Raw genomic sequence first — 27,584 nt, 5'->3', positions numbered from 1 at the left:
AGCTTAGGCTTTCGTTCGCAAAATCAATAATAAATACACCCGAAAGGTACTGGAATAATGTCCTATTTGCTGATGAAAGCAAAATTAATATTTTTGGTTCCAATGGTCAAACAACCGTATGGAGAAGAAAAAATGAGGAACTTTATTCTAAGAACTTAGTTAGAATAGTTAAGCATGGCAGTGGAGGTGTTCTTGTGTTGGGGGGTGCATGGCAGCATCAGGACTACGTAATTTGGTATTTATTGATGGCATAATGAATCATTCTCTTTATTTAAATATTTTAAGAGACAATTTAAAATTATCAGCCCAAATTTTGGGTATTGGAAACAACTTTATTTTTAATCATGATAACGATTTTAAGCATACTGCTCTCAGTGTTTGCCTGTGGTGTCTCTATAATTGTCCACAGATTTTGAAAATACCACCTCAGTCACCAGATTTAAGCCCCATAGAACACATCTGGAAAGAACTGAAGGTTAGATACCGGAAACACGACATCAAAACAAAAAGCGAACTCAAAACAGTCATGATGGAAGAATGGATGAACATTGATACAGTAATTATAAAAAAAACTAGTAAAATCTATTTACAGACGTTTAAAAGCTGTTGTGGATGCTAAAGGATATCCTACTAAATATTAATTTAATGAAAAATGAAAATATTTACTATTATGTCAAGATTTTTTTGAAGTGTACGAAGACTTTTGTGAGATAAAACGTTTGTCATTTTTTGATTATTAATTTCTTTAAAATAAAGTTTCGCTATATTTTAAAAATATTTCATGTAGTTTTGTTATGAATAGATCATAGATCTTATTAAAATCTCATTCAGAAAGTTTACTTTTAATTAATGGATAGAGCCACTTATGGATAAACCATAAGTGCATGAAAACTTTGGGGAGTCATTGTATATCTTACCTAAATGATTTCTCAAACACTATCCAAATTTCATGACTGTGATTAAAAAATTATTTTATTTCACAAATTTATTCAACTTATTGCACACCTCTTTTAAAATCCTACAATACTTATTCTTTCTAGATTGTAGATAAAATGCATGATTTCTTCTTTCTAACATCATTTATCATTGGAAAGTTAACAGCAAATCTTTTAATAATACTGATTATAAGTATTTAACAAAATAAATAATTAAAATTAAAAATCTGACGTGTACAACATATGACTTCCTTAAACGGAATATTAAATTATATACATTTTTTTCTGCATTTCATTTTAACTTAGTTCCTCGAATTTCATTAGAGATATATTTCTCATTCTATTAATTCAGTTCTCACTTCGCAGCAAGGCAAAAATACATAAAAATTCAAAACACCTTCAGTAAAAATTGAAAAATATAGAAAAACAGCATCAAATAGAGTTAAACAGTAAAAAAAAAAAAAAAAAAATTAAATTAAAATTAGAGTTTCTACACAAAAACTAGCAATTTGGCCAGTGGGCAAGAAGGCAGATACTTTTGGACACTCTCAGCAGAGAGACACTGAAGGTGTAGAAACTGATTTCATTCACTATTTTGCTAAGTTTCAAATGTAAACAATGGATGCTTCATTAAGCAAAGTCGCACTTTAACAACTTTCAAATTGTTGACAATTCTACAACTATTGCATGCAAATTAAAGGCATAAAAACCTTAACCGTAACATAAGAACAACATAATTCAATCACTTTTAAAGCAAACAATGCTTGATTTACCACCATATAAGAATAAAAAATCTGAGCTCACCGAACCGAGTAACAGTACTTTTCCCTGCATTTCATTTAAACTTATTTCCTCGAATTTCATTAGAGGCATATTTCTCAGTCGATTAATTCAGTTCTCACTTCGCAGTTAGGCAAAAGTATATAAAAACTCAAAATATCTCCATTAAAAATCAGAAGATATAGAAAAACATAAAACACCAAATACTGTTAAACAATTAAAATAATTTTTACAATTAACACTACAGTTTCTATGCAAAAATAAGCAATTTAGCCAGCAGGTAAGAAGGCTGATTTTTCAGTCAACAAAACTAAAGGTTTTTGTTTAGGTCCCAACTGGCAATAAGACACTGGAAGGTGCAGAAAGATTTAATTCACTATTTTGCTAAGTCTCAAATGTAAACAAATATAGCTGCTATGAATTCTACAACTGTTGCATGCATATTAACTAAAGGCATGCAAACCTTAACTAGAAGATAAGAAAAACATTATTCAAACATTTTTAAAGCAAAAAATGCACAATTTACCAATATGCAAGAACAAAAACCTGAGCTTACTGAGCCGAGTAACAAAATGGGTATATTTATATATACACATATTTATATATGTGTATATATAATACTCTTGGTGTGGCCAATTGCAACCAAAAACAGATGTGCACAGCTACATGTTATAGCAGTCTTATATTAATAATTTCAATGTTCTGATGCTACTCGTTTTTGAGTTATGTGAGATAGACACATATGTACAAACAGACACTATGAAAAACATCTCTTCTGAATCCATTTTAAATCTGTTTTATAATTTGCTTGGGGAAAAAGAGTCCTTTATTCTGTTCTTACCTACAAATGTCATGCAAAAACATCATTAACCTCTTAGTTGTCCATAAAACCCTTATCAGATACAATATTTGTTGCCGGAACAAAACGTTTGGTGGAACAGTTCTGAGAAACGCTCTTTGGCGAAATAGGGTTACCATCTTCACTTGATAAACAGCCTGAATGCCAAACAAGAATCAGTTATCGCTCAGACTGGTGAAAGTGAAGTTTCCTTTCAAGTGACGTTTCCTTTCAAGTGACGTTTCCTTTTAAGTGACGTTTGCTTTTTCGTGTTGTTTTGTATCGCTCAAACTCTCTTCGTTTTAAACTTTATTTTTAGTAATGGAACATAATAGAAAGGTGATTGCTATCAAGTTAATCACTTTGATCTCCACTCTGGCACTTCAAGTAACAGATAAACACACTTCTCGTTATAGCAATCAATTACATCAGTAATAGCCAAATTCTGTATACACTAAGAATAGTTTAAAACGTGTGCTGGATAAGTCTATTTATCAGACATTACTTATGTGTATTTTCTGTTGTCTGGATTCCAATGAAAATTTGATGGCTCACTGGAAAATTTGTGACCTGGTAAAAGCATTTTTTTTACTAACTTTATGGCTTATAATTACTGTTTCGTCCATTCAAATAAACAGACAAAAAAAAAAAAAAAAAAAGGCTTAGCCACACTTAAACAACTTTAAAATTGTTGATAATTCTAAAACTGTTGCATGCGGATTAACTAAAGGCATAAAAACCTTAACCAGAAGATATAAAAAACATTATTCAAACATTTTTAAAGCAAAAAATGCACAATTTATCAACATGTAAGAACAAAAACCTGAGCTTACTGAGCCGAGTAACAAAATGGGTATATTTATATATACACATATTTATATATGTGTATATATAATGCTTTTGGTGTGGCCAATTGCAACCAAAAACAGATGTGCACAGCTACATGTTATAGCAGTCTTATATAAAAAATTTCAATGTTCTGAGGCTACTCGTTTTTGAGTTATGTGAGATAGACACATATGTACAAACAGACACTATGAAAAACATCTCTTCTGAATCAATTTTAAATCTGTTTTATAATTCGCTTGGGGAAAAAGAGTCCTTTATTCTGTTCTTACCTACAAATGTCATGCAAAAACATCATTAACCTCTTCGTCGTTCATAAAACCCTTATCACATACGATATTAGAAAACGTCACTTTCACCAATTCCTTTCAACTTTTCGTGTTGTTTTGTATCGCTCACACTCTTTTCGTTTTAAACTTTATTTTTAGTAATGGAACATAATAGAAAGGTGATTGCTATCAAGTTAATCACTTTGATCTCCACTCTGGCACTTCAAGTAACAGATAAACACACTTCTCATTATAGCAATCAATTACATCAGTAATAGCCAAATTCTGTATACACTAAGAATAGTTTAAAACGTGTGCTGGATAAGTCTATTTATCAGACATTACTTATGTGTATTTTCTGTTGTCTGCATTCCAATGAAAATTTGATGGCTCACTGGAAAATTTGTGACCTAGTGAAAGCATTTTCTTGATTAACTTTATGGCTCATAATTACTGTTCTGTCCATTAAAAGAAACAGACCAAAAAAAAAAAAAAAGAGAGAGAGAGAGAGACCTTCTATGACAAAAATCTATATGGCTGATATTTACAACCTCACAGCCAGCAGATACTACTCAGCAAAATGAAGATCAAATAAAGCATATGAATACATGAGCAATCAAATATGTGCAAGTTGTTTACTGTTCCATAGAACACTCGGTAATATACCTAAAATTCATTAATTATACCAACTCTAGAAATTAGGTGGTGTACATCATGAGTTTGTTTTATGTGATTACGGCAAAGCCTCGAGGGATATCTGCCTAACAAGAGGGATCTCTTTGTAGAAGATTTTTTTAAAACTGGCTTGTATACCAGTTACAAATGGGGAAAACCAAGAAAACGCCCATGTAGCCAGCCTGTTTGCAGCATTCTAATCTGAGACAGAACTACCAGGGTTCAACAATGCTTCGGCCACTAGTAGGCCCGTGCACTTAATTGGAAAGTACAATTCATTATGTAAACAGACATGAAGGTGATAATCAGTTGTGCACTGTTTTAAGTAATCAAACGTTATAAATGCACAGCTATTACATTTCTTATTATTTATTAGTCATGGTTATATTATGTAGATCCTACATATGTTATAATTATGAATTAACCCAATAACAAAACATGTACACTCTTTTAGTACTCAAATACTCAATTATTTTTCAACTGATTATTACATATCCATAATAATTTGCAAAGAACTCATGATTACAATTGCTGTCAATTACATGACCGTTATATGAATTAGAAGTAACTTCAAATAAACTTTTTGGCAATGTTTATTTTTGTATTCATACATACATATATTCTAATATTCTATAATATTCCACACATCTAATAAGTCATATATTTACATACAGATAGAGAGATGTGATGGTTTAGAACTTGTTGATGTATATTTATTAGTATTAATGTAATGAATAAGATTTATATTAATGAATGTATGTACAAATGCTTTTCATCATGCATAATAATAAATACATAAATTTCCAATATTTCAATATGTAGCATTTACAATAAAAGTATAGTTTCTAATGTATTTATAATCCAAAAAGTATTTCATTAATAACATGAAAACAATAGACAAATTTAATGAGTATTCTCATTATTACATAAGCTATGCTTTTCTTTTTTTATGCATCTTTTATGCTGTTTAAAATGTGTCACTGATTATGCAATTAACAATTTAAAAGATAAGTAATTAGGAGAAAAGCCGCGCATATACAAACGGATTTTGAAAAATTATTCAACTTAAATTTAAGAAATAAAATTCTATTATATAACAGTGATAATACATGATCAGCACGAATTACGACAAATTTGGCAAACTTTTGGCGACGAACAATTTGTAAACAAATCCGAACTGCAAGAACGTCATAAAATACTGTCAACTCAGAAATTTCCACAATTATATATTTAATGAATATACAAACATTTTAAAAATGACTCAGTTATATTACAACAAAACAGCAATAATTAAATCGGCCTCTATTTCCACCGTCCATGACTTCACAGTGAGAGCCATCGCCATATTGAAAGCACGTGATCCTTCAGAAGCAGAACTTTCATCTGATTGGTTGAACGTTCGAGGAACATGTCTCCAGCCGGAACATTTTCAGAAAAGATTTTAAATGTTGCTCGTAGCCAGGACACGTTCCTCCTAGCTAGACGAAACATTTCTCGGAATTGTCCCGTGTAGCCGCACGCGTCCCTAGAAGTGATAGCCTCTTAACGCGTGTAACGCGTTCAAGGGAAACTTCTGCAGGGCGGCAGTAACGCGCTTCAAACGTTCTTCTACATTTTGAAACGCTTTCTAAATGTTTACTTGTTTGAGTTTTTACTTTTGTTTGTTCTAATACCTCATAGAAGGTTGCACTAATCAGGCATTCTATTTCTAATTGAATTTCCCCCGCGTTTTATGGATATTTGCACCATTTTAAGTAAGATACAATGCACTGAGAGATGGCTTCAACGTCTACTCAGCAGAAAAAGAGAAAAAATGAGGTTGTAAATTGGAAAGACAAGAAGAATATATGTTTGATGAGTACAGTCCATAATAACTCGATGATTGATGTTGAAACATGGAAAAGAACTGTAAAAGAATCAATAATTGTAAAAGATTACAACAACAAATTGGGAGGAGTGGACTGCCTGGATCAGATGTTATCAAACTATCCTGCTGTTAGAAATAGGAATAGATATTAATACTTTTCCATTATACTTTATTTCCTTATAATTTTACTTAATATTCATTGACATTCATCCACTACAAAAGTTATATATGGAAAGTTATGATGTACAGAGGAAACAACATTACACGTTGCAAAAATCAGAGAGCCACTGGGGAGAAATTTTCGCAGACAGGAGAGGACGGCGAAAGGGTTAAATTGCATTCGATAGTGGTGAAAATAGATATTTTCGTTGAAATGCGAAACCTGGAAATTTTTTTTATTACAAAACTTCCTTTACTTTGTACAAGGAAGTAAAAGTCATGTCAGTTAACACCTGAATACTTACCACTGTTTAAAACAAATCAAATTTAAAAAACTAAGTCAAATTACTTACTTGAGCTTTTCAACTGAAATAATTTAATTTACCATTTATGTGACTACACTCATTAAAAAGAAATCACAGAAGTAAGTACTATTCAACAGAAATACACATGATTGCAATATTTGTTAATTCACTATTAATTCAGTTTTAATGCATTGTTGGTATTAAACTGGTTTCAGCACATTTCTTACTATAAATGCATGGTAGTGGTAACATGTAATTTCTATCACAAACCAAAAATAAAAAGTACAAATTAATAATGTATTATATTTTGTGAGTTACTTGGAGAATACACCTCTAAGATTCTTTAGATGCTTCATAATCCAAATACTGAAGAATATATTGTGCAATAAAGTATTTGTTGTAGTTTTTGTCACGGCTTGCCATGCCTATTCAAATAGTGTCACTACCGATAATGACAGCCCTGGCAATTTGCAAAATGTTATCATCATAGAGGTTCAGTCTCTTAAACAAGATCCCAATTTTAACAATTCAGTAAGGATGGCTGGACAATCAAAAATGCGTGCAGTTTTCAATTTTGTGTCCGGACAGTTCTCACAGTTTCTGTAGGTTTTCCAACCTTCTCTGTCAATTTTCAATCCTCTGTGATGGACATTTCTAAGCCTGACTATGGTTTTAGCTATAAGTCAAGCTCCACTGATGTTATGGAGCTGACTCAGCCATCACAGCAAAGAACCATACTTATCTTACGTTAAGTGAGCAAACTTCATAATCTTACATATTACTATTCAGTCAACAAAATTTAACTGCAACCAGCATGATACCTATTGTTAGCAATTACTTCCTTTATTCAAAAACATTTGTGTCAAACACCAAACACTACCATTCAAACATTAATTCTTAGATACTTGCTTTATTCAGAAACATTACTGCCAAACATTATCGTTAAAAAAAAAAAAAAAAAAAAAAAAAAAAAAAACCTTTTTGTTGCCAATCGGGAAAATACATTAAAAAAAAAAAAAAAAATTTACATTTGGGCATTCTGACTTTGTTCCGACCTTGGAACATTAAGAGCTTGTACTTAAAAAATTTAATTTGTAATATTAAAGTTTATAGTTCAAAAGTCTTTAACTGTCATATAGATTCACCATCATTTTCTATTCTTTTTCCGTGTCCTAGTTTTAGTAATATGTGGCATGATGTTATCGTTATCCCCAGCAACACCAATGTCATCACCATCATCATCGTCCTCCTTTGATTCAGCTTGACACTGCCATGACTTTAATTGGCTCACATGAGCTGTCGTACTAAAGAAACGTCCTTTCACCTTCTCTTCTAATTGAATCACTCTATAGGTGTCATTTGGCAAAGCTTCTGTAACTACCAAAGGTCCTCGATACTTTTATTGTGTTTTGGTTGATTCTCCAGTTGATTTAGGTACTCTTCTCATAACTACTATTTCTCCTCGTTCGAATGTTAAAGAATTGCTTTTCTTTTTGTCATAATTTGCTTTCATTTTCATCTGCATATCTTCAATTCTTTTTCTAGCTTCGTTCTGTAAAATTACTGGATTCTCCCATTCATTTGTGTCTTCATCTGTAATCATCCTCATCAATCCGTCTTTGATTTCCCGTCTTTTGGTAGCTTTTACTGCTACCAAAGCCCCGGCCTCAAAAGGTTAATTCTAATTTGCTTGAATGATAATTCTTTTCTGCTTCTGTTGTTTCTTTACTTACACAATAAACTAAATGCCACTTTTTAACTTCACTTTTTTTGCAACAGCATTCCTGCCAGCCCTTTGCTGCTCGCATCTGTGTGCACTTCGGTCTTTGCTTCCAGATTATATAACGCTAGTACTGGTTAATTAGTTAAATGGTCTTTTAAAGTACTGAATGCTTCTTGCTGATCTTCATTCCAATGAAATGTTTTATACTTCCTTGTGAGTCTGGCTAACGGCTCAGCTTTCTCTACATATTTCAGTACAAACCTTCTAAAGAAACTTGTAAGACCTAAAAATTGTTTAACTTCATGTTCACTGATTGATTTAGGAAAGTTTACTATGGCTCATACTTTTCTTGGTCCAGATTGCATACCATTCGATTTTATTAGAAATCCCAAATACTAAACTTCATCTTTTCCAAATTCTCATTTTGTCAGTTTCAATGTTAGCTTTGCTTCTCTCAATCTATCAAACACTTTTCTAAGTTTTCCCATCATTTCTTCCCAAGATTTAGCCGGAATTAATATGTTGTCCAAATAGCACAATACTTTTTTTATTAAGCAATGGACCTAAAACTTGATTCATAAGTCTCTGAAATTTTCCAGGAGCATTAGCTAACCTAAAGATCATATGTTCAAGTTGACCAGTATCATCTGGAGTGATGAAAGCTATTTTCAGTTTCGCTTCTTCAGTTAAAGGAATCTGTAAATACCCATGAGCTATATCGAATGTAGTGAAAACTTTACATTCACTAAGACATTTAAGAAGATCATCTATCCTAAGGAGTGGAAATTTATCTTTAACAGTTTGCAAATTCAGCTTTCTATAATCTACCACTAATCGTAGTTCACCTGTCTTTTTCCTTACGAGTAAAACTGAACTAGCATACAGAGATCTTGTTTCAGGAACAATTCCATATTTCTTCCATTCATTTATTATCTTCTTTATAGAAGCACGCTCCTCGGCATTGATTTTATACGACTTCATGCAGATAGGCTTACTCCCTTCAGTTTCTTTAATATCTATTTTTGTTAAGTTTGTACACCCTAATTCTGCCATTTCTTCCAAAACAATCTCGATACTCATTTATTAAATATAAAATTCCCTGTTTTCTCTCTGGCATAATACTGTTATTAACTTTAATTTTTTCTACAGTAATCGGTCTCTTAAACTTCTTAATTTCATTTACTACCATTATTTCCTTTTGATTTGAATTTTCAGTTTTCTGATTTGGACTTGATTCAAATAATTCTGCTACTTCCGCTCTACCGATACATTGATTCTCTTTCAAAAGTAATTTTCGATCGCTGTAGTTAGTGACTGGTATCACTGTTTCTCCCTGTATTACTTCCAATAATGAGCCCAACTCATCTTCCAATCCAATTATTACAATATAACCATTATTTACTTCATCAGTTTTAACTTACTTGAAATTAACCGTACTACTTTCGATTTCAGTTTCTTGGGAAGCCCTCAGTTTAATTTGCAGAGTGTTGATATCATTTTGCAACTGTGAAAATGAACAAAAATTAGCATAGCGTATGTGCAAGGTATTACCTATCTTGACATATGCAATATGTGTAAATCAATCCATGTTCGACCAACTAATAAGTCGCATGGTTGTGTTGCATCTCTTACAATTAGAACCGTAATGTCCTTTCCTTCCACATTATCAATCTCTAAATTAACAGTTACTTTTCCCAATGTTCTAGCGGCTGGTTTACTCAGGTTTCCAAAGCCAAACAATTCTTTATATCAGGTTTTATAATGAGATTCAGTTTCTTAGCCACAAACTGTTTCAATAAACACGAACTAGAACCCGTATCTATGATTGCAGTAATTTCTTCTCCATTACTGATGCAAGCATACTTTAAATATACAGTTGGTGAAACACCTGAATTCTGGTTCACAGATAAATGATTTTTAACATTTGTCAAGTCTGAACTCTTAGATGTACACTTTTTAAAAGTATGACCCTTTTTATTACATTTCCTGCAAATAATTTCTTTTTTAGGTTGAGAAAAATCCATTGCCATATGTCCATAATCATTACAATTGAAGCATTTCGGCTCACCCTTTTCATTGCGGATACTAGAAATATATTCCCTTTTCCTATAATCTATTTTATAAAATTTATCTCTAAAATTGTATTTATTATCAAAATCGTTTTTAAAACTCACTTTGAAATTACCATCTGTCTGCATAGAATCGTTAACATTTCTGGATCTTGAATACTGATTATAGGATCCCTCAGAAAATTTAGAACCAAATTTAGGCTTAGGATTATGCCTAAAAGTTTTGTTTTCTATTTGAAGTACTTTTATCCCAGTCCGAATATTTTCACATTCATCTAGTTTTTCAGCTAACTCTTCAGGATTAATGAATTTAGACCAATCATCAATGAAATGATCTTGTATAGCAGCTGGGACCCTTTTCTTTAATTGATCCATAATAATAAGTTGTTTTAAAGAGTCAAAATCTGTTACATTTAATCCAGCAAGCCACTCTTCAAAATAATTTTTTAATTCAAACGTGAAGTCTCTCCACGTAATACGTAACGTTTTAATATGATCAACGAACTTTTGCTGAAACTGTTCAGGGCTTAACTTAAATTTTCTCAATAACAGTTGTTAACTTTTACTTCTGATTCACAGGCAATTAATTGAGTTATTCATAAGGCAATTGACCCAACAGCTGAGAAACCCAATTATATTCTTCTAACCCAATTTGCTGTGCCTGTCTCTCAAGACTAAATAAAAACTTATATCACCTTTATTCAAATCATATTTATGCATTAATTTACTCATATCACAAATATTACTTCTATTAACATTAGAAAGAACAGAATCATTAACATTACTACTTCTGATTTCCGCTTCTATTTTCAATTTTTCAAGTTGAAATGTTCTTTGCTTATCTCTTTCTAAAATTTCCATTTTAAATGCTCTTTGCTTATCTTTTTCTAAAATTTCTAACTTTTACCTGTCTAAATGATCATTTATAATTCTATCTAGCATTTGTTTAGCAAAGTCTTCGTTGTAGTTCTTACTATTCAAAATAGTATCCCTTAAGCATAATATCCTTAATATCAGAAGGGACATCTACATCAAGTTCCAAGGCAAGTTTTTTTTAAGTCACATTTCTTGCCCCTTGCCAAATAAGCCATCTTAGACTTCAATTTTCAAATAATAATACAAAAATTATACTTTTAATACTTTTAAATACCATTTAATACTTAAACACAGCATAAACACTTTATAGATGCATTTACCTTTCTACCTTCAGTTTTGGCGAGCTTCCGCATTCAGTTTAGGCTTAACTTACATTAAGGCAATATGTTGTTAAATCCTAGGTAATAATTCTAGTTAATCCCACTTCTGAAAATGCTAGCAATTACTTCCTTTATTTAAAAACATTTCCGTCAAACATTCCCATTCTAATTGTTAGATACTTGCTTTATTCAGAAACACTGCCATCAAACATTACCATTCTATAAAAATAAATAAATAAATAAATAAATAAAAAAAAAAAACTCTGTTGTTGCCAATCATAATAATACATTAAAAAAAACATTTACACTATGTATAAATTTATTATGATTGCAAAGGGTTAAGTCAATTCAAGCAATCCTAGTAACCAATTTAAGCATATAATGTTTATTGCATATTTACGGCAGAATGGCATTTAGTTTATTAAGCCATGTTTTCATCACCTTTGTGTCCAAGATTATCACACATGACAAGATTTTTGATACACAATTATGGCCTTGAGACACAAAACATGCCTTACAATGTCAAAATTTCTCAAAAGCAAAGAGACCAAAGTCTGCAATAATGATAGAACTGATAATTTTTTTCCCACCTGAATTGAATTCAGTCTTTTTTTCTGTGATGCTTTCAAATAACTAAGAGATAAAGTTCATTTCCCCCTCATTGAAAAAAAAAAAGGTATTTATGGTATTTATTTTGAAGGAACAAGTGTTTTATTTTTCTTTATTTTTTCTGTTTTGTTTTGTAAATTTGGGTTGGTTTTGTCTGTTGTTTCTATAGTTTGCCTAGAATTGAAGTTCACTGAGAAAGTATTTAAATTTATGCAATAAAAACCATATATAATAAATACTATTTCAAGTTTACCTCTGGGTGGCAACATAAATTCTTCCTTGAGCTAAGACACAGTCCAACAATTCTATTCACTTGGCCAGTTTCATTTTCAACGTATGTAAGCAAGCGGCGAAGCTCTTCAAGTACCTAAGAGACAGAATTAAATATATAGCTAATTAAATGAAATTTTATTGTCTACAGATGAATATAACAAATATATAAATATCCATCAACCATTAATTTAGAAGTCAAACAACAAAAATCAGCGTTATATTTTCAAATTATGCTGATTTTTGTTGTTTGACTTCTAAATTAATACTTGTTTGATGTGCTATTGTGTCTTAATTATCCATCAACTACTCTACTAATTTTTTTACATTCAGCAAACATCAATTATAACTCAATTATACATGAAAAATACAATCTAATTAATATTAAATACCTTAAGCATGAAATATATAAGACATTTAAGATAATTTAAATAAATAAGCAATAATTTGGAAAGATGTGGAAATTAAAATTACATAATTTTACAAAAAATATTACAATGGTTTTCACACAGTTATGTAATCAAAAATATTTTAAATAGCATTTTTAATTTGATTAAGCATGACTACCAGTAGTGTTCAGCACTGCTTTCTATTTGTGCTTTCAGAGGCAACAGTCACCTTAAGAGTTGGCTCCATAAGAAATTTTACTACATATTTTTATAACACAGGACAAAATTCAATTAGTGATATTCATAAATGAACAAAGACCATCTGTTTCATATATCAAACTATCAATATGAATAAAAACCTAATTTTCTTTATATTGATACTTTGAATTTTAGGTAATGAAAAAATGAAAAATTGTTAAATTTTTAATATAATTTCTGAACATACATCTAATTTTCTACAAGGCCTGTAACAATGTTATAAAGAATGGTAATAAAAAAACACCATAATTTTAAAGATAACCTGCCCTTTTAATAAGCTTTTATCTCTTTTCAGTCACACAACCTATGATTTTTCTATGTGTAAACTGTGGCTAAAGATTGACTAATTTAACAATCAACTAGTATTTCTTTATAAAAGAAGTCACTAATATAAATGATAAATAGCATAATATATTACTGTGGTATGATAAAAGCTACATATTTATATAACCATAATAATGATATAATATAATCAGCATCAGAGGCTAGTCCAGTCAACCTCAGTCACGTCTATGCAACCAGTCAAGTGATGTTTGCAACTGGAACATTTTCCAGTTGCTAACATAACTTAACTACAGTTATTGCAATAATGCCTTTTCCTCATAAAATTCCATAACTTTATGATAACTTGGTACAAATGAAATGCTTTGCCCACAAAAATTTTATTATTCCTTGAACTTTACAGAAAGTTCCAAGTTGATACTTTATTTTGCTCTCCTATTACAATATATCTTTAACCTTTATTACAATGAAATGGGCTCTCTAAGATACAGATATAAATTCAATTTTGTGCATGTGTCACTTTTTCTGTGCAATTCTGCCAAGTTCTGAAGAAGAGAATCATATTTAAAATTATTACTAATTCTCTTATCCCTCTGAACTAAAACTCCCCAGCTTATTCCTTTGATGCTTATATTCCCAAGATATCAAAACAGCCCCAAGATGGTAACATTGCCTTCTATAAGAATGACTGGTCTATAAGGTCAAAATTGGCTGTTTTACTTGAAAAGCTAGAGGAAAAGCTATTTCATTTTTAAAAATTCAAATACATACCTTCTCAATTTCAGGAATGGTTCGAGAGCAGTATACCAACTTACTCACTTCAGATGGATATGCCTAAAATTAAATAATAATAATAAAACTATTACTGTCTAAACTATTAAGACGTAAAGGCACATTAACAATGCTCCTGTCCATCTTGCTCAAACAAGGAGGGACAAGAGCAGGAAATACGTGATACATTCCAACTTTTATATATATTAACCAAGTTTAGCCTGCTGAATGCTACCCATTTTTTCAATTTATAAAATTTCCATGCCATGAATATGTATACTCATTCATGGCACACAAATAACAAACTTTATAGACAGTAGTAGTAGTCAACATGTAAAAACAAAATATATCTTAAAAAAAAAAAAAAAAAGATAATGAAATTGGGAGAAAAATATAAATGGAATTTTTAAATTTTACAAAAGACATTCCTACTTAAAGCTTAAAAATTATTATGGTCATGGTTACCAGAATTTTTCACATTCTGAAAACTGAGTCACTTCTGTTAAAATGGCTATTCTAATATATAAGTACCAAATCATTTAAAAATATTTCTTTTAATAATTTTCTCTACATTCTGAAAAATAAACAGAACTTAACCACTTAAAGTATTGATATCTAGCAGGTAATTCATTTCTACTATACAATCTGAATCAATAAAAACCATCTGAATAAAATTAATTAGATTTTGGATTAAAAATAAATGAGAAAAAAGGGGGTAGTAAACTTTCTCGCATAACAAACAACAGCACTGCACTACTCTTTTTTTAATTTCTTTTATATGAACCCATTCAATCATATACTCTTGTAAATTAATACAACTGAAACAAAACATGTGAACTACTTTATATTAGGTATATTAAAATTGCATTGTAAAAACTAGATTATATGAATCATGTTTTTTAAATCTATATAAAATTCAAAATTGCAAATTTTTTACAAAATACCTTTTTGAGTTTTTTTAATTTTTATAAATACTATGAATATTTCTATTTAATAATAAAAGTACATCATTTTCACAATAACATCAGTGCAATATTTACATTTTTATACCAAAAAGTATATCATTTGTAAAGTATTTTTTTAATTTTAGCTCCATAATTGTTACATTGTTAGTAAAAGTTAGGTATTATTAAAGTAATACTATAGCATATGAATCTGCCACAATTTTAGAAATAGCTCAAAAAAGATTGTATATCATAAGTTTCTAGTAAATGCAACACAAAACAGTTAACCTTTTTAAAGTAAATTATGCATCTGTTCCTAGAGAAAATCAACCAGGAAATATTCATAGTGTAGCACACAGAAAGAAAAAAAAGAAAAAGTGCTAAATTGCTTTTTAAAAATTGAAATCTTTCCTATGATTCCTAAAAATTCTGGTTTCTTGAGTTTTCTTCATATCTCTTCCTTGAATTATTGGAATCCAAGATAACAGCAATGTCTAACACTGCAACTTCGTACTTTCTATGTATGAGTACTGCAGCTCAACAGATTTAATCCCAAAATTAGAACATGTACAGAAAGATGAAATGAGAAAGATAACAGAATAAGAAATAAATATAAAAGAAAAATAAATATAAAAGAAAAATAAATACAAAATTATAAAATAAAATTACAAAAAGTAAGATTGAATGAAAAATGTTTTGAATCTTAGCTTTAAAGAAGTCAGCGTTGGGATAGTACATATGACCAGCATAAATTTTAAAATCAAATACACAACTAAATTATAGATGAACTGAAAATACATATGACTAGTTGAAAATGTAATGAAAAATTATTCATTAACTATTTGAACTGATTGCACTAAAACTAATTACATAATAAGAATTCAGATTCTTTCTGATCATCTTCACTACCTGAAAAATTTTCACAAGACTATGTTGCTATAAGAGGCTATTCACTATATTACAAAAATAGGTAACCCACGATGTTACTAAAATATATTTACGTGGTAACCGAGGTATGTTCGTTAATGCAGTAGATGAGCACAGATTTCCACCTTCAAATTTAACAGGCATTTATCTAAATATTGTTTGTTTTTGCAAAGCACCGTATTTTTCGTGCAACGAATTGTAATGAGACTGTACAGTTTGCTAACTGATGAAACAGAAAACATTACATCTCTTCAGAAATATAATACTTTGCTCAAAAGCAGAGAATGGAAAAATTCGAATTCCATGAAGTTGTACGATTGCAAATCTTCAAATTCCATGAAACTGTATGAAGTCAATCAAATTTTATGGATTAAAATCTGGACATGATGACAAATTTGTGCAAGTTTCCGTTTCCCCTTCCCCAGAAAAACAGATCATTGCGTACATGGGAAAAATGAAAGTGAAAAAAAAAAAATTACAAAAGGATTTCTTGAAAAAGGTGTGTTTTATTATGGATGTTTCTTGCTTTCTTAATTTTATAGAGTCGTTGCTTTTTGCACTGATTCATTGGAATTCCAGTGTGGTTACATTTTTTAAATGGCTTTTGCCTTTCACCTATTAGCTCGGTGAAAAAATTTAATTACCAAAGAGTTGGTGACTTTGGTGACCAAAGAGTTTGCAGATAATCAGAAAAATACCAGAATTCATTAGATTAACTCAAAATGCATATATAGTTTGTTTTTCTTAATTCAGAACATCAAAATATAGTACCTTATGATAAGCTACAATCAGAGACAATAAGGAGAGAGTTTTGCCTGTACCTGAAGGCATTTCCAGTAGTCCATGACCCTATACAAAATAAAACTCGTCATAAAAAATACAACAGCATTTTGAATCATAACTATTACAAATACAATAATAATTTAAAAAATAAACTGACATAGTTGAAATATCCAAAATTAATAAATAATACAACTGTAGTTTTTATGAACAACTTGTCAGCTTCGTTAGCTTAAATCCAAAATGGTACTACATCCTTCTCCCCCCCCCATTCATCTGTTTAGTTTTACATTAGTTCCTTAGCCATCATAATACCGATTTTTTACTTTAAAGAGATAAACACAAATGCTCTCTCTGAGCAATGCTAAGTTATATTAGTCGACTGTTAGCATTTAATGCAGATCAATACCAAAGATTGTATTTTCAAAGCCAAATTTTCTGCTACTATAATTACTTTTGAAAAATATAAATTTCAAATATACTGATCAGAATAAGATCTCTACCATTAATAAACTAATACATACATTATTATTATAATCTGGTTTTAAAACTTAATTAGTTTACACTGGAAAAAACCAAAAAAGTAGAGATGAGAAAAAATTACTGAATAGTCTATGAAAGTAAAAAATTATGAACTGATGATTTTTAATCTGTAATGATTAAATAAATGAAAAATGTATTTAAAAATTCTTAAAATATATAAATATTAATCTCTACTATTCAGTGCTTTTTAGAAAATAATGAATTTCATTTACAAGTATTTCCGATTTGTAATTAAAGCAAAACAACTTCTCTCCTTTTTTAATCTACAGACACATTTCCTATTCTTGCTTCGGTATCATAATTTTTAAATTGATGTGCATCCTACGTGATTTGTTTTGATACATTATCCTTTGGCATAAGAATACATGGTTAAATTCTAATAGCAGTAAAATGACATCAAATTCTTTTTCCAGCAGCTGAATGGACTACTAATAGCAGGAAATTCCTATAGCTAATACAAATCAATTTTGTCTGAATATTCGGCTAATATTCCAGAAGCGGGGTAAGATGGCACCAAACTATTTTGGCCTTCAAAATTTTTGACGGCAATGAAACCACTAAGATGTGATTTTTAAACATAATCAGAACAGTAACTTTTAAGTTTTGCAGTAGTGAAATGGTGTTATGTTATGTAAACAGAATAATAATATAACATGATAAAATACTAAATGAGAAAGGTCCATCAGCTTTGTAAGTAAAAGCATAGCCATGAAATTGAAAATTTGGCTTTGAAAATATGTAATTCATGTTAAACTTAATAATGAATAATAAAATAATAAATTGTATAACACTTTCCTCGGACTCCAAAATTGTTAACCAAGTAAATATATTCAAATTCACTAACAACGGATGCATCATAAACTCGCAAAAAATATAAGTTACTATTGTCGTGGAATTCAAGACACTAAACAACTTTCCTTCAAAACTTTAAATACTCCACATCTTTCGATTGCCACATGTAAGAAACAAAACTTTAAAAAAAAACAATTAACTGACCAGGAAAACATTAACTAAATAAAACTAGATGAAAACATTCATAAATTATAAACTTCATGTCATCTGAAATCCAACATTCTCCCACCACCAACAGCTTAACCTACTGCAAATATTAAACAGTAAAACTTTTAAAAACAAACACAGTATTTCAAAATTAAATTTTTAAAAAAAAATCTTCTGGCTACACCAAACTCGCACTCATTGAAATAAAGCTCTAGGTTTGCCACAAGAAAACATATAGTCGGAAACCACAATAAAATCAAAATCGCACCAAATAAAAAAACTCTTGCCAAGTTTGGCACTCACCCTGGTTAGGGAATATTAACCGAATACTCAATAGAAATCCCAAACTCTGGTATTAATCTTAAGAGCTTTGATATAATTTAGTCCTTATTTATGTTCTGATGTTAAAACATATTTAAGATTAATTTACGTCATACAACAACAAAGGTGCTAAATATTATAATTCTCATGTTCAAATTAATTCCTATTCGATTATACAGATCACAGATTGATATATAAATGTTCAGCCCTAATTTATTAAGTTTATAGGAATATAATGTGATAACCATTAAATCTGCAGTAACATATAGGAAGCAAAATGGTCAAATTGACATGTAATATAGGACAAATTTTCAGCCCTGTACACCATCTAGAATCAGTGAACAAAAGAGGGGGGAGAAGATGTGTTTACCATGGAGAATTGTATGTCCTTCTTATTTGACTAAAAGTAAACAGTATACAGAGAAGGCGAGAAGATGGATGATGAATTTATTAAGGCGAGAAGATGATATAAGAGAAGGTGAGAAGATGAAGAATCATATTTCCTTCTCATTTAATTAAAAGTAAACAGTAAAGCTTGATGGAACATACAACAGTATATATTCAAATTTTATTGAATATCATTACTATGGACAACAGTATGACTTTACCAAACTGTTGAACTATCGCTCACACTGGTCAAAATTTGATCACAATCAAATGAATATGAAAGCAGTAGCTGCTGGTAGGATAAACAGAACAGCATACAGGCTCATAATGACCTCAATGCCTGAAAGGATAGACATCTTGTGTAAATAACACTATGGATCATACAGCCACATTCTATGTCTTAGAAGAGGAACTATAATATATGACATAGCAAAAGATGTCTGCACATAGGGTGAAACATTATCAAGGGGCTTGTGGACTTTTCACAATAATCATTACTTTGCTTAGCTTTAAAGGAACAACACTGGCATCTATAGCTACAAAAAAATACTGAATGATGAACATGAAGAACACAGTCTTCTCAGAAGAATCTTTTTCTGCATGCAACATCATGTTGAATGTGTGTGCATATGGTGTCCAGAGATGTAGTTAGTGTTTTCAGAAACCAGAGATAACTGAAGATTTTGTGTCCACTCTTGTTAATATAATAGGGATAGGTAATAAAATACTCCCTGGATGCTGCACCCGTGAACAGATTCTCCCTTGCCCCCCAGGTACACCACTGTTGGTGCAACCATAGGAAGTACTCACTTAAATCTTGCCTAATGTATCATCATACCAGTTACAAATTCAGCTAATCTTTGATCTACCTATCTGGCACTCTGAATAGTCATAATATTACAAACATGTTAAAGCCTACGGTCATCTCAGATATTCAGAAGCAACTTATGGAAAACTTCCCACAGAACACTATTACGTGATTATGTTTTGTTCAATGTCTGATGTTTTCTTAATGTACAGACACCTATAGTTTTGCCTTAGCCAGAATGTTCACCAGAGATTTTTCTAATTTAACACATCTGATCTGTAATAATTTGCATGTACTGTTATGACAAAGATCACCAGCAGCTAAGTAGATGAATTCTAGCAACAAATTACTGCTGCCTATATTGCAGTACCCCAAAATGCCATTTAAAGACTCTTCAACTCTGCTCCTCACTATATACAGGTACTGGTCAACTTATTATATTAGTATACATTATGTCAATACTGATCATAACACATTCTGTTTAACTTCTCTGAAATTTTAACAATTTCATCTTAAGTAGCAGCGTATCTGTTGGCAATTTAAAGAACCAGAGTTTGAATCCTGCTGACCACAGCCAATTTTTCATGTTTCCTGGTTAAAAAAAAAAAAAAAAAAAAAAAAACTCTAGCCCTACAGTGCACTTGATTAAAATATGATGGGCAAAACTTCATCACCACCTGAGTTCAGTTAAGTGGATTTTTTCACCTCTTCCCAGTTACCATTTAAAAAGGAAGAATAGAAAGAATTTTTGCCTTCCACACCATGTGCTATCATGGTGCAAGTGGTAGCATGTCTACCTGGAAATCAGAAGATCCAGAGTTCTAATATAAGTGAGAAGGTAAAAGTATATTTAAGGGTACCCCTTGGTGATTTTTAGTGGTACATGGATGACGAGTTTGTGCAATTCTTTGACTTGTTATTTTGGCTTGCGTAGCGACGACTTTTGCATCAAAAATCGGCACTACACAAAGCCAAAATATCAAGACAAAGAATTGCACAAACTCGGTATCCAGGTACACATCAACCCATTTTCACTTGAAAAAAATCATCCCAGAATTGCACAAAAATGGCAATGCGCACTCGCTTGACTTTATCCATGTACACATCGACCTATTTTCACTTAAAAAAAAAAAAAAAATCAGAGAATTGCACAAACTAGGCTTTGTGCACTCCCTCGAGTTTGTCCATGTACACATTGATATATTGTCACTTAAAAACTCAAAGGAGCACCCAGTTCTACAGTAAAGGCAAACAAAAAATACATAACCTCAATAAACTACATTTTAAACCAAACAATAAAATAACATAAAAAAGGTAAAACCTTTTATGCATTTAAGCACTACACAAAGCAAATATCCACTTAACCCATATTTAGAAATTCCTTCGTCTTCAGTCAGTGGCACACAGAATTCCTCAACAGCATCCAAACACTTAATAAAATTATCTAAACTAGAATCCGTATATCGGTTTTGCCACATAAATTCACAAAAATAAGAGTCAAAACTATCCTACATAATTCTGGACTGTCCGCAAAATGGCTACTAAGTAAACCTTCATTTACACACCAGTCAATTAATGCACTTTTCCCCTTTCATTCCAAATCATACAGAAACTTCAAATTAATCTTACTGCATTTGGCATTCTACCGTCTAAACAATGAAACAAGCAATGTACTTCTTAAAGAACACGCACCACAAAAGCCTTTAAAAAACATCACAGGATTCACAATTTCGCAGAATAATGCAAACAATTACATTATAATAGGGTTTCTATAACATTCAACTACTTAAGTTACCATAAATGAAACAACAAATTGGTGATAAATGAAAGAACTTCGCGATAACACAAGGCGTACCCTAAAGTCAACTTTAACCAAGTGAGGATATAACTGCTTTTTATAATTTTTGCTTCTAAAATTCTAAATACAGTCAAAAGTCGTTAATCCGGACTCGTCGGGACTTCGGCGATTCCGGATTATAGATCATCAGTTTAATCTCGTAAGATGGCATGCGGAAATTCTAAAATTTAAAATATGAAACCGTAATTTATGAAATGAAGAACAATTATGATCTAAAAGGTATCAAAATTTACAAAAAAAAGCTTAATATTTATTTGTTTACTTTATTAAACATTTCTTTCACGTTGTTTAAGTTGTTTAAGTTAAGTTGCTTCGTTTTATGTGATAATACTTTCTCTTTAATTCTATAATTCAATAGTGTATTTAATTATGGCAAAGCGCACTAGGGCTATCTGCCTAAGGGGAGGGACGCCTTCGTGGAGGACTTTCTAAGGGAAACTGGCTCATATACACGTTACACATGGGTAAAACCACGAAAACACCCATGCAGCTAGCCCATTCGCGGGAATCGAACCTCGGACTGAACTACCAGTGTTCAGCGACTTTACCGCTCGGCCGCTGGTGGGCCTAATTAATTCTATACACAGACATAATTTCTTGTTCAGTTACAAAGTTCCGCTGTTCAAGTCCCGTAATTGCTGTGCCGAGAATACAGACTAACTTGTCAATCGAAATTTTTTCGTTTTCACTAACCTCTCTGTCACCTTCTTCATGTCTTTATCCATTTTTTGCAGCAATTCCACTTTTTGTTTGATGGACATTGAAACATACTTTCGTTTTGTAGATCCTTTGGGAGCTCCAGCATCGGAAATTCTATTTGACATAATTGAAAGTTCAAGTTTACTTTTATAAAATTGCTCTTACAGTCTGCAAAAAATAATAAGCCGCATCCAATTCGAAGATTAAGCAACAACACAATCATCAACATTAACTGAAATAGATAATTTTAGCTTATACCGTCCGTTATACATTAAACGCGCACACGAAAACGTATTCTACACTTGCGCACACGCACATGCGCAGTCGTAAAGGTCTTACGTCCACGTGTAAACGCCTATGCGCATGTGTCAAAGCGCCGCATGCGCAGAAATTTTATAGCTTTGAGGTGCGGATTATAGATCATTCCGGATTATGGGTGTCCGAATTATCGACTTTTGACTGTATCACTACACATAATGTATTCTGAATCAAGGGCAAAAATTTTACAGATCATCATACATCAAAAATTAATATGAATTCTTTTAATTTAATATACAAAAGTGTCTTAAAACAGAAAAAAAATTAGAGATTACCAACCAAAAATTAATATGAATTCTTTTAATTTAATACACAAAAGTAATAATAACAATAATAAAATTTTAACATAAAAATATTTGGCTCTACTCTAATATGCGCCCTAAGATCATCAAATGTGTTGATACGTGTTCTGCGCTGGTTTTTGGCATAATTACATGTTGTATGGCAACCCTTTTGACGTTGAATACTCCTTTGCTGGATTGGTTTAATTGCTCGTTGGTTCATGTCGTGCATGTTTTGAAAGGCCTATGTTGCAATGAGAGATGTGGTTGCAAGAGGGTCTGGGAGATTATTTTTAGTGACTGTGCATGACAGAAGTAAAGAAATACTGATGCATTAAAGAGTATTAAAGTACCTGAAGTATTAAAGAGTGGATTGAGCCTTGTACAAAAAGAGTGGATTGAGCCTTGTACAACTATTTTTTCGGATTGCTGGAAATTTTACAAGGATTTAGGAAAAGAAGGTTTTGAGCATTTATTTGTGAACCATAGAACGAATTTTCTGGATAGTGCGTCTGGCTATCATATAAACATGATAGTGATTACGTGGTGGCATGAAATTGGTATTTCTGCTGTTCGAAAGGGCATTCATTCATGGTAAGCGCATTTTATTTTATTCTTATTTTGTAGAATGTTATGTTCATTGTTTTTACTTCCTTGTACGAAGTCAAAAGGAAGTATTTTAGTATGAATTTCTGTCATTATTTTTTTTAATTGCTTCAAATTTATTTTAGTTGATTAGTGCATAATGCCTAGATTGTGCAATTCGTACATGTTTTTTCAAGTTGAAACAGAATGCTGTGTGCATGGTATTTGGTAAAATCCTAGTAAAGTCAAAAGTCTTTAATCCGGACTCGTCGGGACTTCGGCGATTCCGGATTATCGATTTTTCCGGATTATAGATCATCAGTTTAAATCTGGTAAGATGGCATGCAGAAATTATAAAATTAAAAATATGAAACCGTAATTTATAAAATAATGAGCAATTATGATCTAAAGGGTATCAAAATTTACCAAAAAAGAAGCCTAATATTTATTTGTTTACTTTATTAAACATTTCTTTCAACGCGCGGATGCGTAAAGCATACCTTACGCATAGCCGAAATTAGAAAATTGCAACCAGAAAACTATTTGATTTGTATTCGTGATATTTATAATGACGAGGAATTTGATTTAAATCATATCAAAGACGGAGTACACCGAAATTAAATACTACATTTAGTAAGGAATTATAAGCCGAATAAAATAAAAACATCTGCCCTGAAGATAACGATAGTGTTGACAAATCAACTTCCAGTTCATTGTGCGCCGCGACATCCCCCCCCCGCGCAGAGCAGCGTGAAATTGATAAACAGATTTCGGAACGGTTAGATAAACAAAGAATATGCCTTTATCCATTTTTTGTAGCAATTCGTTTTTTGTTTGATGGACATCGAAACATACTTTCGTTTTCTAGATCCTTTGGGAGCTCCAGCATCGGAAATTCTACTTGACATAATCGAAAGTTCAAGCTTACTTTTAGAAAATTGCTCTTACAGTCTGCAAAAAAATAATAAGTCGGATCCAATTCGAAGATTAAAGAACAACACAATCATCAACATTAATTGAAATAGATAATTAGATAATTTTAGCTTATACCGTCCGTTATATATTAAACGCGCACGCGAAAACGTATTCTGCACTTGCGCAGACGCATATGCGCAGTGGTAAATGTCTTGCGCGCACGAGTAAAACGCCTATGCGCATGCGTCAATGCAGCGCATGCGCAGAAAGATTTTAGCTTTGAGGTCCGGATTATAGATCATTCCGGATTATGGGTGTCCGAATTAACGACTTTTGACTGTATACTGTGCAGCCTTGGTGCGACTTTGAAAATTATTGCCAACACCCAAATGACTCGTTTAACTACTCATCATATATGTCCCGTTTACTGTTCATCATAAAGTCGCCAAAAGTAGCCAAATCCCCTTGTGCACCGGATACTAGGATTAAACCTGGTATTCTTTGAAATTGTTATTATGTTAATTTATTAAAGCAAGGTAGTAGATTCTTTCGCTGCTTGGATTGTGCAATTCATAGATGTTTTTTTAAGTTAAAACATATCGCTGCGTACATGGATTCTTGTCAAATAATTTTGGTTAGAAACTTTATGTTTTTAGTTTTGTTTCAGATTTTTAGCTTAAATGTGTTCAAAACGTGGTTTTTGCATGTGCGAAAACCACGTTTTTGGAGACATTTTAGGCTTAAAGTTCGAAATGTGGACAAAAAATTTAGATAGTAATATGGCACCGTGGAGCCAAAAATACTTGGCGAGAAATTTGGCAACTCGAGAGAGCATATAACAGTAGTTCCAAATATTTAATATAAAATAATAATAAAAAAATAAAAAGCAGCTAATACATAGAGTTTAGTGAAATGTTAAAAGTACATCACAATGAGTTTTACCTTAGCATCTAAACTGCGTTTCAATTCAAGCATGTACGAATACTGTTCAGGATATATGAAATCATATGGGAAGTACACTAGAAGGCCATCTATATTCACTCTAAATAGAAAGACAAAAATTAGACCCAAAAATATTAAATTATACTTTTGACATCTTCCTAATATCAATATAAACTTGGGTTTATTTGAGCCTATCTAAATAAACAAAAGGTTATTGCAGAATGATGGAAAAGTTACTAGCACAAGCCATAGACATGAAAACAAAAGTATCTAATAAAGTATAAGGCTAATCTTTGGAATATGGTAACAGGTAGTTTGGCGACATTTTTATAAGGTGATAAAGGTTACTAGCTAGGACTTTAACAGTGTACATGGATAAAGTCAAGAGTGTGCACAATGCCATTTTTGTGCAATTCTGGGATTTTTTTTAAGTGAAAATAGGTCGACATGTACAAGGATACAGTGTATGTGCAATTCTTAAAAACACGGTAAGCAGTGGGCGATTCTGCACTTTCTCCCAATTTCGCACCTAATCTTCGTCATGATTAAGCACTTTTGTTCCATAAAAGTTCTAGCATAAGTGTAATTTGGCTACCAGATTGTTAGAAAAAAAATGTTGAGTAAAAAAAAAAAATGCCTTTGCTTCGTGAAAACAAAATGGGGTCCAAAAAAAAAATAACTAGCAGGTTGCTGTAGCAGAGTTGGTCGCCAAATTTTAACCAAGTTACCATAATCCAAAGATTAACCAGTAAGAATATTAAAAGTAAAGTATGCGAGATAAAGAGCAATGAAAGCAGATGTTATTATGGTCATTTACAATTTAATGTCTTCATTTTTAATGTGCATACTTTTTTTTTAATTACTGATTTCAATTTGACAATCACATAAATTTGCTTCCAAGATTAAAGTAGAAGCAGTTTGTTAACAATATTTTTTCATTATTTATAATATAAGCTATTCATCTCCCCTGCGTTTTTTTTTTTTTTTTCTTTTTTTTTTAAGCTGTTACAGGAATTAACCACGATTGTCAGGTAGCTGCGGACATTATCTTCAACATTAATTAATTTGGAGCCTGACTTTACTTCTTCTGGAAACAATGGCACAAAAAGTAAAAACGTAACTAAATGCATTGATCAAAAGAAAAAGGCCACCAAATGCACTTTTGAAAATTTTAAGTACTAAATACCGATTCTCAAACAAATTAGGTAAAAGATTTTGGCATCTTTTAAAGGCAGTGTTCTTAATGGTAAAACAGTACACTATTTAACTATCAAAATAATATAATCTGAATGTAACATGGATTTCCACAAAAATATTTTGACCAGAGCTTTTCAAGCTGTATGAAGTACAAAAGAATAGAAACTTAATTTTGTACCCAATTTATTGCTAATTTCATATTTACTTACGATTATATTCAAGGCAAACATTCAAATCAGGGAAATTTGTGAAAAATCAAAGTCCCAAAATATCACGATTTCATACTTTATTAATACGCATCAGAATTTAAGTTTTGTTTTCCCCTAATTTACAATAAATGTAATTACAATAGTTAAAAATATTAAGCACTAAACATATCAACAAAAAAATGGGAAATTTTTTCAAAAGAAATATAAAAAACATAATTTTATGCACATACTTCATATCTAAGCGTTATGTTACTATTCCCTTCTTATGACATGAAGATACACGAAATGCTCAATAAGTTTATGAATTAAACAATAATTAAAAATTACGAAATTATTTCAAACATTAATTTATTCCAAACAGTCTACATCCGTAACATACACTAATAGTGTGCTCTACGATCACGCAAATCATAGAGAGAGTACATAACTTCTCATGCGTCTTGGTTTACCGGGAGAAAGAGGAGAGGAGAGACAGATGCCTTGTTTTGCACTCTCTATATCTTCCTACTCATAGGGCGAAGAGATTTTGCCCTAGGAGATTAGCAAAAAAAATTGTTTCATTTGATGCAAAATTCAGACAGACAGACAAAGTAGACAGATGTCTTGTTTTGCACCCGCTAAGTCTTTCTG

The 27,584-nt window shown here is 31.3% G+C and overlaps 1 protein-coding gene across 6 annotated transcripts in view; it reads right to left on the bottom strand.

Moving 5' to 3' along the window:
- Xpd (general transcription and DNA repair factor IIH helicase subunit Xpd) overlaps positions 1–27,551 on the bottom strand; it is a 149,320-nt gene extending 121,769 nt beyond the window's left edge. For 3 of the 6 annotated variants that reach the window (XM_085815930.1, XM_085815931.1, XM_085815935.1), the window contains exons 1-5: positions 27,185–27,541; positions 25,549–25,648; positions 16,884–16,961; positions 14,242–14,304; positions 12,525–12,638 (exon numbers count right to left, since the gene is read on the bottom strand). In XM_085815930.1, the coding sequence (XP_085672056.1) occupies positions 12,525–12,638; positions 14,242–14,304; positions 16,884–16,961; positions 25,549–25,648; positions 27,185–27,189 (360 nt within the window). In that variant the 5' untranslated portion in view covers positions 27,190–27,541. Of the gene's footprint in view, positions 1–12,524; positions 12,639–14,241; positions 14,305–16,883; positions 16,962–25,548; positions 25,649–27,184 lie in introns of all 6 variants that reach the window. The other 3 variants (XM_085815933.1, XM_085815932.1, XM_085815934.1) reach the window with 3 other exon arrangements.
- Between the last annotated feature and the right edge of the window lie 33 nt (positions 27,552–27,584).

The sequence above is a fragment of the Stegodyphus dumicola genome, chromosome 4 (assembly GCF_044657685.1).
Source record: "Stegodyphus dumicola isolate Sdum_Otavi_A_Nest chromosome 4, ASM4465768v1".
Lineage (NCBI taxonomy): Eukaryota > Metazoa > Arthropoda > Arachnida > Araneae > Eresidae > Stegodyphus > Stegodyphus dumicola.
This window is presented reverse-complemented; position numbering and strand designations above follow the sequence as displayed.